Here is a 16,781-nt window from a genome sequence, read left to right as displayed (position 1 = left end):
TTTGTGGAAAAATCAGTTGTATCTACATGTGTAAACCTATTTTTGGACTCTTTTTTTTTTCCGTTCCATTGAGCTATTAGTTTACCACTACAACATCTCACTCTCTCGATTGCAACAGCTTGCAGTAAGTCTTGAAGACATGTAATGTACGTGCTTCAGTGATTTTCTTCTTTTTTAAAGACTCTTTTGACCACTCTAGATCCGCTGCATTTCCATATAAATCTTACGATCAACTTGTCAATGTTGATTGTAAGATTTATATGGAAAAAATGTCTGTTAGACTGTGATTGTGATGAATTTTGGGATCAATTTGAGGAGAATGGGCATCTTAATAATGAATCTTCTGATCTGTGAACACAGTAGAGTTCCCCGTTTATGTATGAACACAAGTTTTCATTTCTCTTAAATAAATACTTAAGGTTGTATGTTAAGTTTATGTTAATTTTATAAGATTTCAATCTCTATTCCCAAGTGGCTGGACCATTTTGCATTCCCATCAGCAACATATGAGAATTTCAGTTTCTCCACATTCTGGCTAATATTTGTTATTTTAGATGTTTTAGTTGTAGCCAATTAAAAAAAAACTGTTAAAAAAAAAGATAAACCCATAAAGATTGTAGAAGAAAACACATTCATGTGGAAATTGCAAATTAAAACCACCATTACATACCATTTTATAATCACTAGAACAGCTAAAATTAAAAAGACCAAAAACGCCAAATGTTGACAAGGATGTTGAGTAATTAGAACAAATTTTGCTAGTGGGAGTGTAAAATGGTACAGTTTCTTTGTAAAATGGTTCCTTCTAAAATCAAATCACCCAATTAAAAATTGGCAAAAGTTTTGAACAGACAGTTCACTAAGGAAGATATAAGGATGACTGGTAAACACATCTAATAAGCCTACACAAAAATGCTCAATATTGTCGTTCATGAGGCAAATGCAAATTAATATCATAAGGAGCTGCCATTTCAAACCCACACTAGAATAGCTGAAGTTAAAAAGACCAACAATGCCAGAGTCTGTGCAGCCAGAGACCTCTGGAGATGACGAAGGAATACAACCCTTGGGAGCTTCATGAAACAAGAAGCCAAGAGAGAAAGCTAGCAGACGTCGCCATGTTCACCATGTGTCTTCCCAATTGAGAGAGAAACTCTGAACTTCATCAGCCTTCTTGAACCAAGGTATCTTTCCCTGCATGCTTTAGATGGGACATTTCTATAGCCTTGCTTTAGTTGGACCATTTTCGTGGCCTTAGAACTGTGGACTTGCAACTTAATAAATTTCCCCTTTAAAAAGCCATTCTGTTTCTGGTATATTGCATTCTGGCAGCTGGCAAACTAGAACAGATTTTGGTACCAGAGAAGTAGGGGCGCTGCTGCAGTATGCAAATACCAAACATGTTGGAATGGCTTTTTAAATGGATACGGGGAAGTTTCTGGAAGAGTTGTGAGGATCTAGATAGAGAAGGCCTAGAATGCTTTGAAGAGATTGTTGGTAGAGATGTGGGCTCTAAAGATATCTATGGCGAGACCTTGGACAAAAATGAGGCACGTGTTATTGAAAACTAGAAGGAAGGTGATCCTTGTTTTATAATGGCAGATAATCTGGCAAAATTGACCAGTGGCTTTGGCTGGAAGGCAGATTTTTAAAAAGCCATGAACTTGCATATTTAGCAGAAGAGATTTCAAATTAAATGTGGAAAGTGTAGCCTGGTTTCTCCTTGCAGCTTACAGCAAAATGCAACAGGAAAGAGATATGCTGAGAACTGAACTCTTGGGTACAAAGAAACCAGAAACGGATGTTCTGGAAAATTCTGGGTTTCCAGGAAGGGAGACCCCAGAGAATGGTCCTCCATGTGAAGATTTGGCCAAATGTGGAACCAGTCAGCCATTTCAGATTCAGGATTGGAGATGGCGTTATCCAGGAAGGATTTGTGGAAACTCGTTCTGTCATGAGAGGCATGAGCCTTCCTTACTACATAGGAAGCCAACAGAAATGCTGTAGGTCTTACATAAATGGAGCTGCTGTCAGTCTGGACTGGGAGGCCCAGAAAAGGGATAATGTGAAGGAAAAACAACTTCAGAGGCAGAACTATGGAAGCTAAAGTCTAAAGTCAAGAAACCTCAGGCCGGAAGAGTGGACCCACCCAAGCCCATGGAGAGGGTGAGTTTGCCCAGAAGGCAGAGGATGGGCCTTCCACCTCATGGCAGTGGAAGAGTCATGCCGCCTCAGGCCTTGGAGAGGGTGAAGTACATTCCTTGGGGGTTAGGGAAGGCCTGGCTGCCACCACATGGAGGAGGGGTTCAGCGTGTGCCCTGGAGATGGCAGAGAGCCCGGGTGCAGGACTGATGCTTGGAGAGGGTGGGGATGAGAAAAAGGTGTCTCCCCAATGTCCCCCAAGGGTGCACTTGGAAAGAGGTGGGGCACTGCGTAGGCCCTTGGAAAGAGTGGGAATGCTACTTTCAAAATCCCCAAAGATAAATGATTCTCAGACTTTGAAATCTAATGGCATTTGCCCTGCAGATTTTCGAAACTGCTTGGGTCCAGTGACCCCTGGGTTCCTTCTTCCCTATGGAAATGGGCATATGTATCCCATGACTGTTCGTCCTTTGTACGTTGGCAGCAAATAACATGTTCTGAATTTTATAGGTCCAGAGCCAGAAGAGAGCTCTGCCCTAGGACAGACCACGCTTGTAGCTGACTTTGATGAGTTTTTGTAGTGTTTGAACCTTTTATTTGTATTGTTACTGAAATAGTTTAAGGCTTTCTGATATTGTTACATAATGAATGTATTTTGCATTTGGAAAGAAAATGTCTTTTGGGTGTCCAAAGGGTGGAATGTGTTGGTTTGAATCTGTGGTGGACCCCAGGAAAGCCATGCCCTTTGAGCCCCATTCAATACTGCTGGGTGGGAGTTTTGGTTTTTTTTTTAATTTTATTTATTAAACATACCAACATACAAACACAAACAGTCTTACCATATGATCATTTCATTCTTGATATAAAATCAATAACTCACAATATCATCACATAGTTGTATATTCATCATCATGATCATTTCTTAGAACATTTGCATCAATTCAGAAAAAGGAACAAAAAGAAAACAGAAAAAAGTTCATGCATAACATACCCCTTACTCCTCCCTTTCATTGATCACTAGCATTTCAATCTACTAAGTTTATTTTAACATTTGTTCCCCCTATTATTCATCTTTATTCCATATGTTTTACTCGTCTGTTGATAAAGTAGATAAAGGAGCGTCAGACACAAGGTTTTCACAATCACACAGTCGCATTGTGAAAGCTATATCGTTATATAATCATCTTCAAGAAACATGGTTACTGGAACACAGCTCTACATTTTCAGGCAGTTCCTTCCAGCTTCTCCATTACACCTTAATTATTTAATCTATTTAACGCGTAAGAATAACCACCAGGATAACCTCTCGATTCTGTTTGGAATCTCTCAGCCATTGACACTCTATTTTGCTTCATTTCTCTCTTCCCCCTTTTGGTCGAGAAAGTTTTCTCAATCCCTTGAAGCTGAGTCCTAGCAGACGCTGCCATGCTCACCATGTGCCTTCCCAGTTAAGAGAGAAACCCTGAACTTCATCAACCTTCTCAAACCAAGGTATCTTTCCATGGATGCCTTAGATTGGACATTTCTATAGCCTTGCTTTAGTTGGGACATTTTCATGGCCTTAGAAAGTTACGGATTTGCAACTTAATAAATTCCCCCTTTTAAATGCCATAAAAAAAAAAAAAAGACCAACAATGTCAAATGACGGCAAGGATGTAGAACAATTGGTATATTCTTCCCAAGTGATAGTGTAAAATGATAAAACCACTTTGGGAAATAGTTCGGCTGTTTCTTGTAAAGTTTAACATATACTATTAACTTAGCAATTTCGCGACTAAGGATCTACCCAAGAGAAATAAAAACATATGCCCACAGATACACAAACACAAGAAATATTCACAGAAGCTTAATTCACAGAGCCAAAAATTAGAAACAAACCAAATATTTAATAACAGGAGAACAGATAAACAAAACTGTGGTTATTTACACAATGGGATAATACCCAGCAATAAAAAGAAAAAACTAACAGAAGATTGCCGGTGGAGTGGGAAGCTCCAGGAATCAGGTCCTCCACCAAAACCTCTATTAAATTGGCTAAAATCATTAAGATCAACTCTTTTGGAACTCTGAAGTCTAGTGGAATATGGTGCAATATCCAGGGAAGAGCTGGAGGAAGAGACTGGTAAATCTCAATGAATTTCACCCTCCCTGCAGCAGTTACCATCCCTCACTTGCCATCCCCATGGCTGGAAGTTGGGGGATGGCATCCTGGGCTCCTGATGCAACTTCTGGTGTCAGGGTGGGCTATGAGGACCTAGTTCTCCAAAACCCTGGGGTGTGTGGGCTGGTCACCGATGACTGCTCTTAATCAGCTACTTCAGATCACTTGGGATAGGAAGGGGTTGGTTTCACTGCCACATTCTACCAAACATTTAGAGAAGATTTAGCACTAATCCTTCTCAAACTCTTCCAAAAAATAAAAGAGTGGAAATTACTTCCTAATTCATTCTATGAAGCCAGTATTACCCTGATACTAAAGCCAGATAAAGATAGCACAAGAGAAGAGAATTAGAGACCAATATTCCTCATGAATATTGATGCAAAAATCCTCAACAAAATACTGGCAAACCAAATCCAACAGTGTCTTGAAAGGATTAGACACTATAACCAAGTGGGATTTAGTCCAGGAATGCAAGAATGGTTCAACATAAGAGACTCAATCAATAATGCGCCAAATTAATAAAATGAAGGGAAAAAACAAGATTCTATCATTGATGCAGAAAGAGCATTTGACAAAATCCAACATCCTTTCAAGATAAAAAAAAAAAAAAGACTCAGAAAATGAGGAATAGAAGGGAATTTTCCCAACATGATAAAAGGCATTTATGAAAAACCCAAAGCAGATTCTATGGTGAAATAATGAAAGCTTCCCCCTAAGATTGGAAACAAGACAAGGATGCCCACTGTCACCATTGTTATTTATGCTGTGCTGAAAGTTCTACCAGAGCAATCAGGCAAGAAAAAGAAATAAAAGGCATCCAACTAGAAAGGAATAAGTCAAATTATCCCAATTTGCAGGTGATATGATACTAAATATAGAAAATCCCAAAGAATCCACAAGAACACTACTAGAACAAATAAACAAATTCATCTTAGTCACAGGATACAAGGTAAAATGCAGAAGTCATTTGGGGCTCTATACAGCAGTAATGAGCATCTCAAAGGAAATCTAGAAATCAATTCCCTTTACAATAGCAATTTACAATCTAATGGAATATAGTACCTAGGAAAAATTTAACCAAGGAGGTAAAAAGACTTACATAGTGAAAACTACAAAACATTCCTGAAAGAAACTAAAGAAGTGATCAATAAATAGAAAGACGTCCATGCTCATAGATTGGAAGACTTAATATTGTTAAAACGTCAATACTGCCTAAAGCAATCTACAAATTCAATGCAGTTTGCATCAAAATTCCAGCAGTCTTTTTTTTTTTTTTCAGAAACAGAAAAGCTGATCCTCAAATTCATATGGAAAATAAGGAGCCCCAAATGGTCAAAACCATTTCAAAAAAGAACAAATGTGGAGGACTCACACTTTTTTATTTCAAAACTCACTACAAAGCTATAGTAATTAAAACAGTATGGTATTGGCATAAGTATAGACATACAGAGCAAAGGAATAGAATTGAGAGGCCAGAAATAAATCTACAAATCTATGGCCAGTTGATTTTCAACAAGGGTGTCAAGGCCATTCATTGGGAAATTAATAGTCTCTTCAACAAATGGTCCTGGGACAACCGGAAATTCACACGCAAAGCAGATCCTTATCTCTAACATATAAAAAAACAACTTAAAATGGATCAACAACTTAAATATGACAGCTAATACTATAAAACTCTTACAAGAAAACACAGGGATATCTCTTCAGGACCTTGTAGTAAACAACGGATTTTTAGATTCTGCAACAAAAACACAAGCAACCAAAGGAAAAAAAATAGATAAAATAGACTTCATCAGAATTATTAAAACCATTTGTGCATTGAAGAACATTATTAAGAAAGTGAAAAGCCAGCTTACAGAATGGGAGAAAATATTTGGAAGCCCTATATCTGATAAGGATTTAATATTCAGCATATATAAAGAACTCTTACAACTCAACAAAAATAAGATAAATAACCTAAATTAAAAATGTGCCAAAGTTTGGTATAGGCATTTCTCTTAAAATATTAAAATGGTCAATAAGTATATGAAAACATGCTCAAAATCATTAGTCATTAAAGGGATGGAAATTAAACCTATAATTAGATACCATTTCACACATACTAAGATGACTATTATTTTAAAAAACTGAAAATAACAAGTGTTGGTGAAGATGTGGAGAAATAGGAACCCCTGTACATTTTCAGTGGGAATGTAAAATGGTGCAGCCATTGTGGTAAACACTTTGGCAGAGCTTCAGAAAGTTAATTTTAGAATTACCATATGACCCAGAAATTCCACTACAAAGTACATCACTTGGAATGATCACGAAAGAATCGACAGCCGGACTCAGACAGACATTTGTACACCAATACTCATCACAGCATGAGTCACAATACCCAAAAGGTGGAAGCAGCCCAACCGCCCATCGACAGATGAATGGATAAATGGTCTATTCATACAATGGAATATTATTCAGCCGTAAAAAAGAAGTGACGCATTTGTACATGCTACCACATGGCTGAACTTGAAGATGTCATATTGAGTGAAATGGGCCAGACAGAAAAAACAAATACTGTATGATTTCTCTTATATGAAATATTTAGAATAAGCAAATTCATGGAGACATAAAGCAGAATAGTGGCTACTGGTGTGGGAGAGGGGGTGAGGATTCATTGCTAAATGAGTGTGAGTTTGGGATGGGGTGATAAAACTAGACTGGAAACAGATAGCAGTGAAAATTACAAAGTAATGTCCATTTATTTAAGGTCAAACCATTGTCCACTTAAAACGGTTAAAGCGGTTTTCATATTAGGTATAACTCGCCACAATTTAAAACTAATTATATATAAAAAGAATGAACTATATTGTGCGGGCCGCGGTGGCTCAGTAGGCAGAGTTCTCACCTGCCATGCTGGAGACCCAGGTTCGGTTCCTGGTGCCTACCCATGCAAAAAAAAAAAGAATAAACTATTGATTCATATGTAACAATATGTATGGAAAACATTATGCTAAGTGAAAGAAACCAGACACTAAAGAGCATGTACAGTGAATTCCCTTTCCTATCAAGTTCAAGACTAGGCAAAACTTGATACACGATGATAGAAATCGGAACAATGGTTGATAAGAAGGATGAGTATTGACCAGAACAGGTACAAGGGACCTTTCTGGTAAGTGATGGAAATGTGTATGCACTTATCAAGACTCATCAGATTGTACACTTGCCATCTTTGCCTCTCAATTTATGTAAATTTTATCTCCACTGTTTAAAAAACATGTTCACAAAAATGTTAATTAAGAATTGAAAAAGACTTAAATATCCTGTAGGAGGGGGTTAGTTAATAAAGTGTGTGCATCCAAATTCCATAGCCACAAAAAATATTGTAGAAAGCTGTTTACTGACAAGGACAGATGTTCGTGAAAACTTACATGCAAAAGAAGGTTCCTGAACAGCAAGTCAGTACAAACAACTCAGAGGCACTGTAAAAGGTCTGGAGGCTTTTCACCAAAGTTTGAGAATAGAGGTTACCTGGACAGGTAGAATTCTAGGTGTTTCTACTTTTTCAACACTGAAACAAGTATCTGCTTTTGTAAGAAGAAAAACATTTTTCTAGCCATGTAGCTGTCATTACAGATATAGTTACACAGGATATATAGACATGTGTATGAGGGGAAAACATGCCCAAGCCTTAGACCTGTACCCTGGGGTGTCCAGGGAGGAAAAAAAGGAAGGCAAGGAGGAAAAAGAGCCTGAGGAGACCGAAGGAGCAGGAGTCAGCCACCTGCAGACAGCTACAGGCCCCAAAGCATCTTAGAATCTTGGCATCTTAAAAGGAAGACCTGACATAGGCAAAGAAAAAGGAGCTTCTCCAAAGCGACCTCCTCTGAATCCAAACAAAACCCGTGAAATGGCGCCTCATGACTCTGAGCCGTGTCCCAGCAGGAGGAATGAAAACCAGATGGGAATTCCCGGTGCAGCACTCAACCTGGCGTCCCAGGATGGTGCCTGGAGTCTCCTTTGTTTCACCAGCTCTCTTTGCTGTTTCATACTTAGGAATGCAAAACCTTTACAAGCGCTTTGGGGAGCCAGTCCCAAGGCCCCCAGACTCCCGGGAATGCCTTGATGGCCAGTCCCCCTCCGTAGATTTTCAGGATCTGCATGCTCTTGGGAAGGGGCTCCCTGCTAGGGGCAGGCCTCCCCTGGCTGTGAAGTGGGGACCCATCCTAATCAGACTCATCCTAATCAGGCTGGGCACGTCTGGGGAGACCCCGCTGCACCAGGGAAGGGCCAGCAGGGGCTCCGGGGCTGGGAACGTCCTGAATAATAACTATCTGGGACCCCCAGATAGTTGCTAGGGATGGGGTTTATCAGGCAAGCACTCTCTTCCTGAGATGAGAGCCTGAGGGCTCAGAACAGGCACCTTTGGGGGTACCTGACCAGCTCACAGTCACCCCCCTTTCTCTGAGACTTGCCTCCCCTGCTGGGACCTGTTCCTGTCCAATGGCAGAGCGTCCCCCCACGCCCTCCCCCCAGCAGCGTTTGTCCTTCCACCCCTGCTGGCTGCTGCAATAGAAATGCTGGGCTCCGTCCATTCCGTCTGCAAGAGGAATTGTCCCCACTTGGTATCAGCTGCAAAAAGGTGCCACCTAACCTCTTAATGCCACACTGTGTGACGAGCCCCTTCCCCACCCGCCGAATAACCCCTTAGGAGGCTATCCCTTCGTTTGAATTGCACTTGGCTACCGATGAGCACCCACCTTCCACCTCCTTGGATGTTAACTTGTACAAAACTGGGAAGATGCAAATGATTTCTATTCAGTAGAGAAGGTAACCCCAAAGGTTTTGTTTTTGTTAGCCTGCAGTGATCAACCTCATTTCAGGAAGATAAATGCATGTGTGCAAGTCATCTGTTAGCATGAATGTATATAAAAGGCAGTAAGGGGTTGACCTTGCTCACCTCCCTGGGAGGTGATCTCCGTCCCCTTGGAATGTCCTGCCTGTTAAGAGTGTCTTTGTTTAACTGGGGTCTCGGGCCATGCCAACACCATTGGGCCTGTGCCAACGCCGTGATTGACAGGACCCTTGGGCCAGGCAGGGTCAGCTCGATCCCCAGAGGGGCTGGAAACTGAGACTGGCCACAGGGCAGTCAACCATCGCTATCCACAAGACTGGGCCCCAGCAAAAACTGGACGCCAGAGCACGCGGGAGTCCTGGCTGGCAATACTCCTCCCATACTGCCACACGTAGTTGCTGGGAGAAGTTAGCGCTGCCCACAACTCCACCACGAGAGGACAACTGGAAGCTTCACACAAGAACTTTCCTGGACTCTGCCCCATGTGCCTCTTCCCTTGGCCTATTTTTAATCTGAATCGTTTTGCTGTAATAAACCGTAACCATGAGGATAAGAGTTTCCAGTGAGTTCTGAGCTGTGGTTGGTGTCAGAAGTGAGGAAGATATGTCTTATTCAACAGGTAGAGGCAGAGATAGAGATGGGGATAAGAGGTAGAGGTAGATAATCAGTTTCTTCTTTCCTCTTTTGGATCAGCTGTGTCACATTGCTGGTTCCCCCATTTAATTAAGTAAAATGCATGCTCACTGTCTACTTGTATGAGAATTATGACTTGAGCATTTTGAGCCTTATACTTCCTTTATCAATTCATCTATTTATGTAATTAAGAGACTACGAAAAGACATGAAAAATATGCACGCTTAAGCACCACAGTGGTTTCCACAAGGGGGAGGGAAGGGTCCAAAGAACCAGACAATCCCACAGGGCGGTAAGGGGATGCTGCGGGGGGAGGCAGGTATGAAAAACCTGCTTTGGGTCAGCCGAGGTGCCGTAGGAGGGTGGGTGGAGCTCAGAGGGCTCTGGGAGCTGAAAGAAGGATCTGACGCCCTCCTATCGCTGTGGGAAGGCTTTCAGAGACGAGGCCTGGGTGGCAAGCCCAGACAGCAGCTACCCGCTCCTTCCCTGGCGGAGCCCAGCGCGGCCATTGAAAGGGCTCAGCCTTACCTGCCCCCTCGGCCACTGAAAGGGCTCCAGCCTTACCTGCCCCCTCGGCCCCGTGCAGGATTTGGACAGCGGGTCTGCACCGTTCTGCCTTGGAGGCACCAGACACCTGTCCCCGCGGCCACAGCCCTGGCGGGACAGGCAGTTCCAAGACCCGGCTTCGAGGGCCCCAGACCTCCAGGTGGCATCTGGCGTGAGCTGGGAGGGGTCGAGGCTTAACGGGCATCAGGTCCCACCGGGGAAGCCGGGCCTCCCTCCCACTCACACCCGCGCTGCACACCCTTAGGTCTTGTGCCCCCCAGAGGGTTGTCCAGCTGCTCCCCCACCTGCCCACCGGTGCCAGGCACTTTGTCAACAGGAAGGGCAGTGTCCGTCTGGCTGTCCTCCTTCCGCCTGCTCTGGCCCCCAGGCCCCCTGGTGCATCACCATGCCTATTACGGGCCGTCTGCTATCACATCTGGTTATCTGCAACCCGCTGAGGGTTTCAGGCAGTTTACAACACAAGTACACGTATAATAAAAATGCAAAACACTAAGTTAGGTCATTTTTTAAAAAGAGGCACGAGAGAATGATCTTGTCCCGAAGTCAAGGTAGAGGGCTCCTGGGTGCGAATGCAAGCTGACTTCCCAGCTCCCAGACTGACCAGCCAGAGAGGGGAGCAGGGGTGGGCAGCAGGGCTGTTCCCCAGGCAGGACTCCCTCCCCGGCTGCGCCTGGCAGGCAAATGCACCCTCCCAAGGGGGCTGCCCCTCTGCCCCCAAGGCTACAGAGCGGGGCTGAGCCAGGCCCTGGGGGGCGCTGGAAGGAAGAGCCATGGCATCCCGACCCGTCCCCTCTCCGAGAATCAGCAGGGCAGGGGGCAGGGAGCTGAGCAGGGCCTTTCCATGGCTGCCCGCAGCGCGTCCTGGCTGGCTGCATGACCCGCAAAGACGAGCCTTCCAGGCTCAGGAACCCTCATCTCTCTCTGACCCCCCACCTGCCCCAGGGCTTGGCTGAGTCCACCCCAGAAGCAAGTAACTAGGCTGTAAGTGAAAGCCCCTCCCCTAGTCAGTGCTCATGATGCTTCCCCCGCCCCACCCAGGCACCAGGGGCCAAGCAGTGTGTGGTTCAGAAACAGGGGACCCCCCCACCTTAGTGCCCACGGTAGGGGTAGGCAGCCCGCCCCCACCCCAGGGTGGCCAGGTCAGAGCATTTGGTTTGGATTTGGCACAGGACGATGAGGAGAAGGGAGGGGGAGCAGAAAGGCCCAGAGACCCCAGAGCCTGGGAGCACCCCGGCCCCATCCCCACCCCACCCCAGGGGACTCACCCTCGTCGCAGTTGCTCCCGGTGAAGCCCGGGCAGCACCTCCACTCCAGCGCCGTCACCGTGCGGTAGGACACCCGGTACGTTGGCCTGATCAGAGTCCTGTAACTAACAGAAGCACAGCGTCAGCAGGGCGCGACGTCCTGCCACCCCAGACCCCACCCTAGTGCTGTAAGGACAGCCCACCCCAGTGGGACAGCGGACTATGGGGCCACTCCCCTCCACCATCACCACCCTTAAAGCCCACTCCCCTCCCCAGCCCTGTGCTCGTCAGCTGTGTGGCTCTGGACAAGTCACCAGCCCTCTCTGTTTCAGGTGTGTTCTAAAATCCCTCCCAGCTCTGCCTTCCTAGACACTCCGAGCACGGCCACCTAGGGTGGAAAAATGTCCAGCCCAAGGACCAAGATAATGCGTAAGGTAACAAAAACTGTCCTTAGGACCTGCACAACTGCCAGCCACATCCACGCCATTGAACACCAACCATTCTCCCAATCGTCATTTATTTTAGCTGATTCCTGCAAAGCTTATTATTGGGCACCAACCATGAGCTATGCAGCAACCACAGATCGCTGCCCTGGAGAAAACACAGCCCAGCAGAATAAAGAGACACCTTAACGGAAAACTGCAATATAGTAGGGGTACGATTGCAGTAATAAAAAGCTCCTGTGAAATGCCATGGGGTCCAGGGTAAAAGGTCACACTCTTACCGTTTGACATTTTTCTTACAAATAACTCGTAAAGCTATTTTGTGAAATTCCAAGAATGGGAATATAAAACACGTAACCAAATTTCACAAGGGGGCTAAATTTGGCTTGTGTTATTCACTTTTATAGACATCGTTTATAACTTTGCTACTTGCTCAAGTTTGCTGAATTGCCTCTTAAAAACCAAACGGCATGGCTTTACAAAAATTTAAATCTGCTGGCATGGAGCAACTTAATCGGTGAATGGAAAGATTATACATTAATTGGGAGCAGCGGGCACGATGTTTTGAGATGCGCCACTGACAGGAAAACACCCAAACTCTTCTCGAATTGCAGAAACATTGCTCTAAATCTGAAAAATCCTGTTGCAATCATTTCTTTTTTTAAAAAAAAAAAACCCTTTCATTCATGTTTCATCAACATCCCTGCAGATCATTTCTTCCTGGAGGTCTGAGAGGTGTATGGCTGTGCAATCCAGGACAGGAACTGAAATATTATTTGTGGCTTCTTCGGGTGTGGAGCCAGGACATTGCTAGGAGGTGTCCAGGGCCAGGACCTGGAAGGCGCACCAGGCCTCTAGACTCTCAGATGCTCTCCCAGGAAGCACCTGGCATAGCCTGGAGGGGAGGGGGCTTGATGGATTGCAGCCTCAGTGTCACTGCTCCTTATAGCAAGGGGCCTGGTGGGACATAGCAGTTGATTCTAGGTCCGAGCAACCCAAGCACACGGTCTGCAAAATAAACGCACACACGCACTTTACACACATGCAAGCTTTTTGGCTGTGTTCCAGGAGGCTAACATGAGACACTTTGGCACGCAGAGTCACAGCAGGGGTCCCAGAGGCTGAGGACGATGCCACCAAGGCCCAGCACCCCCAAAGCAGAGGGGCTAGGCCCTCCGTGGAAATGCCAGGAGCCTGGGAAACCGGTTCTGCCAGCCTGAGCGTGTAAAAGAAAGTGGAGAATGCATTGTGGCTTGCAGCCATCCTGCGTGGAGGGATTTCTTTGGAGAGTGCCTTGGAGGAGAGAAGGAGGAGCTGGGACAGCCTTACAGAGAGTGTGACATGGTCCCCTGGAGTTCGAGGCGCATGGGGTGAGAATCAGACTCTAGCTTGAAGGGACCAGCTGAGAAGGAGTGGGAGCAGCTGCGCCCCGTCGTGGCAGGGCAGAGATATGTGCATTTGACTTAGGCCAGATGTGACCCCCCCACCAAAGGTAGCAGGACTTGGGAGACTGAAGAGGGACTCTGTCCAGAGACCCCAAGTGGCCAGTAGGACCTCGGGGAGTCGAAGGCTGGGGGAGAGTGGTGAGCAGGCAGCCCTGCCTGAGCCCAAGGGCCTGCAAAGCAGAATCGCCCCTGGCCGGCATGTCCTAGGCCTGGGAGATCCCAGAAAGCACCCCACGAAGTGGCGCCCGTCCACGCCGGCTGCGTCCAGGGCCTCCCAAGCCAGCTTCCAGCAGAGCCAGTCAAGGACGGCTTCTGCCCCCTGCCTCTCCCGGGCCCTCCCTCTGTCCCGGAAGGGCCCTGCTCAGCAGCTGGCAAGTGAGAAAGAGCGGAGGGGCTGCACACCCCTTGCCAGCTGCAGACCTCCCAGCTTTTCATTTAGATAAAAGATGGCAGTTGTAAAATTAATTCTTGAAATAAGACGGTCGTTCTAAGAGAGATAAGGAAAACTACAGAATCCAGCCAGCTGACTTAGCCGGCAGTGGAGGAGGCCAAATGCCTCCAGTTGTGCCCTGCTGAGAGCAGCTGGGGCTGTGAATGCATCCCTCCTGTGACCTCAGCACAGGGTCCCACGGAGCCTGTGAGCCCTGGGGGGCTGGGCTGTGGGGGCTGCTGTGGGGGCGGGGGGGGGGGTGCTGGGCCAGGATGCTCAGACCCCCCGGATTCAGGCTCCGCCCCATTTGCTATGTGAGCCTGCCCAAGTTACTTAACCCTTTGGAGCCCGACTCCCGGTCTGCATGATGAGCCCAGGGGGACCAGGGATGCTGTTGGGTGGGGGTGCTTGGCCAGGAGTGGCACATTTGCCAGGGCTGGATGGGGTGCCCGGGTGTGGGGCTGGCAGAGGGCAGGTCCGACCTGACTCCTCCCGGGATCATGCCCTCCGCCACCGCCTCCCCCCACCCCATCCCCCACCTCCCACCCCCGCTGTCTTCGGGAAGAGTCAGAGCTGCTCAGCCCAGCAGTGCAGGGCCCTTCTCCAGCTGGCCCAGCGTGCCCCCCACCCCACATGCCACCCCTCGTCCTACAGCCTCGGGGCCTCCAGAGGCTCCAGGCATTCGCTTCACTCCAGGCCTTTAATGAGGATGCTGATGGTGACAATAGCGTCACGAGCATCCCCCGCGTGCCAGGTACTGTCCTAAAGCGCTCCACCTCTATCGACGCATTAAATCCAGTGGGGATATTATTACTATTCCTTATTTGCAGGCAAGGAAACTGAGGCACTGAGAGACGTTCACAAACTTCCTCCAGGTCGGATGGCTAGAAGGTGGAACTAGGAAACGAACCCGGGCAGGACAGGCTCCAGTGCGGGCAACATTTTTCCTTCCTACATCTGCACAAGTGGATCCATCTCGGCACCCCCAGAGAAGGTCTCTCTCTGCCCTCATTCTGGGACCCGGGGCTCCCGGGAGAGCCCAGCACGGCCAAGGAGTCAGACGCCGCGGCGGCCAGGTGCAGGCCCCGCCAGTAGGTGGCGCTGCGTCACCAGCCCAAGGGGCCGGGTCGTCCCCGCGGTGCATTCAGCCTCCGGGGCCACCTCCCCATCCCGGCAGGAACCTGCGGGAGCCGCGCTCTCCTCTGTCCACGAAGAGCTCCAGTCTGCACGCTCAGTCATCTTCCAAAAACGCAGATCCGATCGGGGGACTGCTCTCTCTCCAAACCTTCCAGGCTCCCATAGACTAAAGTCTGTAGGTGAGCGAATAATTCCCGGCTTACATGTACGTCCCACCTCCTTCTCCCACCACCAGTCACAGCTCCTTCCACACGGCCCAAGACAAGCGTCCTGAGCAGCTTTGGGTTCTCCTCCCCATCTCCGTGGATTCTCTTTCGTGCCTCGGAGGCTTTGCACGTGCAGACTGCTCTGCCCGCAGGCCCCTCCTCTTGCTGGACAAATACATGCCTGCTGCAGCCAGGCCCTGGGGATAGCACCCAGAAGGCAGACGTGGCACCACAATTCCAGAGAGGAGCAGTAATCATATCACATCACACTGGGATGAATACTTTGAAAGAAAGCATGCCTTTTCTTCATTTTTTAAAAATTAAAATTCAATTTACATGCAGTAAATCTAGCACCTAGCTCAATGAATTTTTACCTATGTGTATGTCACCATTTCCATTACTGGAAAACTGCCCTTGCACCCCTTCTAAAGTAATTCCCCCACCCCCTAGAGGTAACCATTATTCTGATTTCTGTCACCACAGATTAGTTTTGCTTGTTCTAGAATTTCATATAAATGGAATTTTGCAGTATGTACTCCTCCGTGTTCTACCTCCTTTTGACGCATCTCATGACATCTGTGAAATTGCTAAGAACAGCAGTATTCTGTTCCTTTTTATTGCTAAATAATATGCCATATAGACCACCATTCATTCATTCTCCGTTGATGGACATTTCGATTGTTTTCAGTTTTGAGCTCGACAGATAAAGCTGCTTTGAGTATTCTTGTACAAGTGTTTTTGTGAGAATATGCTTTTGTTTCTCTAGGGTTATACACCTACGAATAGAATTGATGGGTTATAGGATAGATATGTTTTAAACTTTAGGAGATACTACCTACAGGTTTCCAAAATCTGTTTGGCTGAACCATTTTAAATGCCTACCAGGAGTGTATGGGAATTCCAGTTGCTCCATAACCTGTCCATCATTTGATAATGTCAGTCATTTTCATTTTAGCCATTCTATTGTCTAGATAGTAGTCTTTCACCATAGTTTGAATTTGCAATTCCTGCTGACTAAATAAATTAAGCCACATTTCAGGTTTATTGGTCATTTGGATATGTTGAATAGAAGTAGTGACATTAGACATCTTTTCTTGTTCACAAACTTAGGGGTAAAATGTGCAATATTACATCAATTAAGTATGACAGTAGCTGAAGGTCTTATTGCAGATACTCTTGGCTGTGCAGTGGTGGGCAGCAGAGCCCCAACTTGCCCGTGCACTCAGGGGGTGGAGGATCCAGCCTTGAGCCTGCCTCCTACAACCCTGGACCCCGCCTCCAAGGCCCCTTTCTTTCCATCTGCGGCCACCCCTGTCCCCTCCACCAGGAACCCCGGAGAGGTCAGATGAGGCTCCTGGATTCTGCAGGCCAACCAGGCTCGGGCCGCAGGGAATGAGGAGCCGGCGAGTGTGTGCAGGGGAGCCCCTCAAGGCCAGCCCCCCCGCAAGCATGCAGTCAGGCGGGAAGAAAACAGAACTTCCTGGCTGCTTTGTTTCTAGCCAGCTCCAATGTCGAGCCATCTTTGAGCCATGGGGGGTAGTC

The 16,781-nt window shown here is 46.7% G+C and overlaps 1 protein-coding gene across 2 annotated transcripts in view; it reads right to left on the bottom strand.

The window, feature by feature from the left end:
• COL26A1 (collagen type XXVI alpha 1 chain) overlaps window positions 1-16,781 on the bottom strand; it is a 192,336-nt gene that overhangs the window by 94,528 nt on the left and 81,027 nt on the right. Inside the window, exon 3 of one of the 2 annotated variants that reach the window (XM_077140192.1) lies at window positions 11,600-11,703. In XM_077140192.1, the coding sequence (XP_076996307.1) occupies window positions 11,600-11,703 (104 nt within the window). The remainder of the gene's footprint in view (window positions 1-11,599; window positions 11,704-16,781) is intronic. The other variant, XM_077140193.1, reaches the window with a different exon arrangement.

Source organism: Tamandua tetradactyla, chromosome 23, assembly GCF_023851605.1.
Source record: "Tamandua tetradactyla isolate mTamTet1 chromosome 23, mTamTet1.pri, whole genome shotgun sequence".
Classification (NCBI taxonomy): Eukaryota; Metazoa; Chordata; class Mammalia; order Pilosa; family Myrmecophagidae; genus Tamandua; species Tamandua tetradactyla.
The sequence above is the reverse complement of the archived record's forward strand: the minus strand, read 5'-3'. Positions and strand labels throughout refer to the sequence as shown.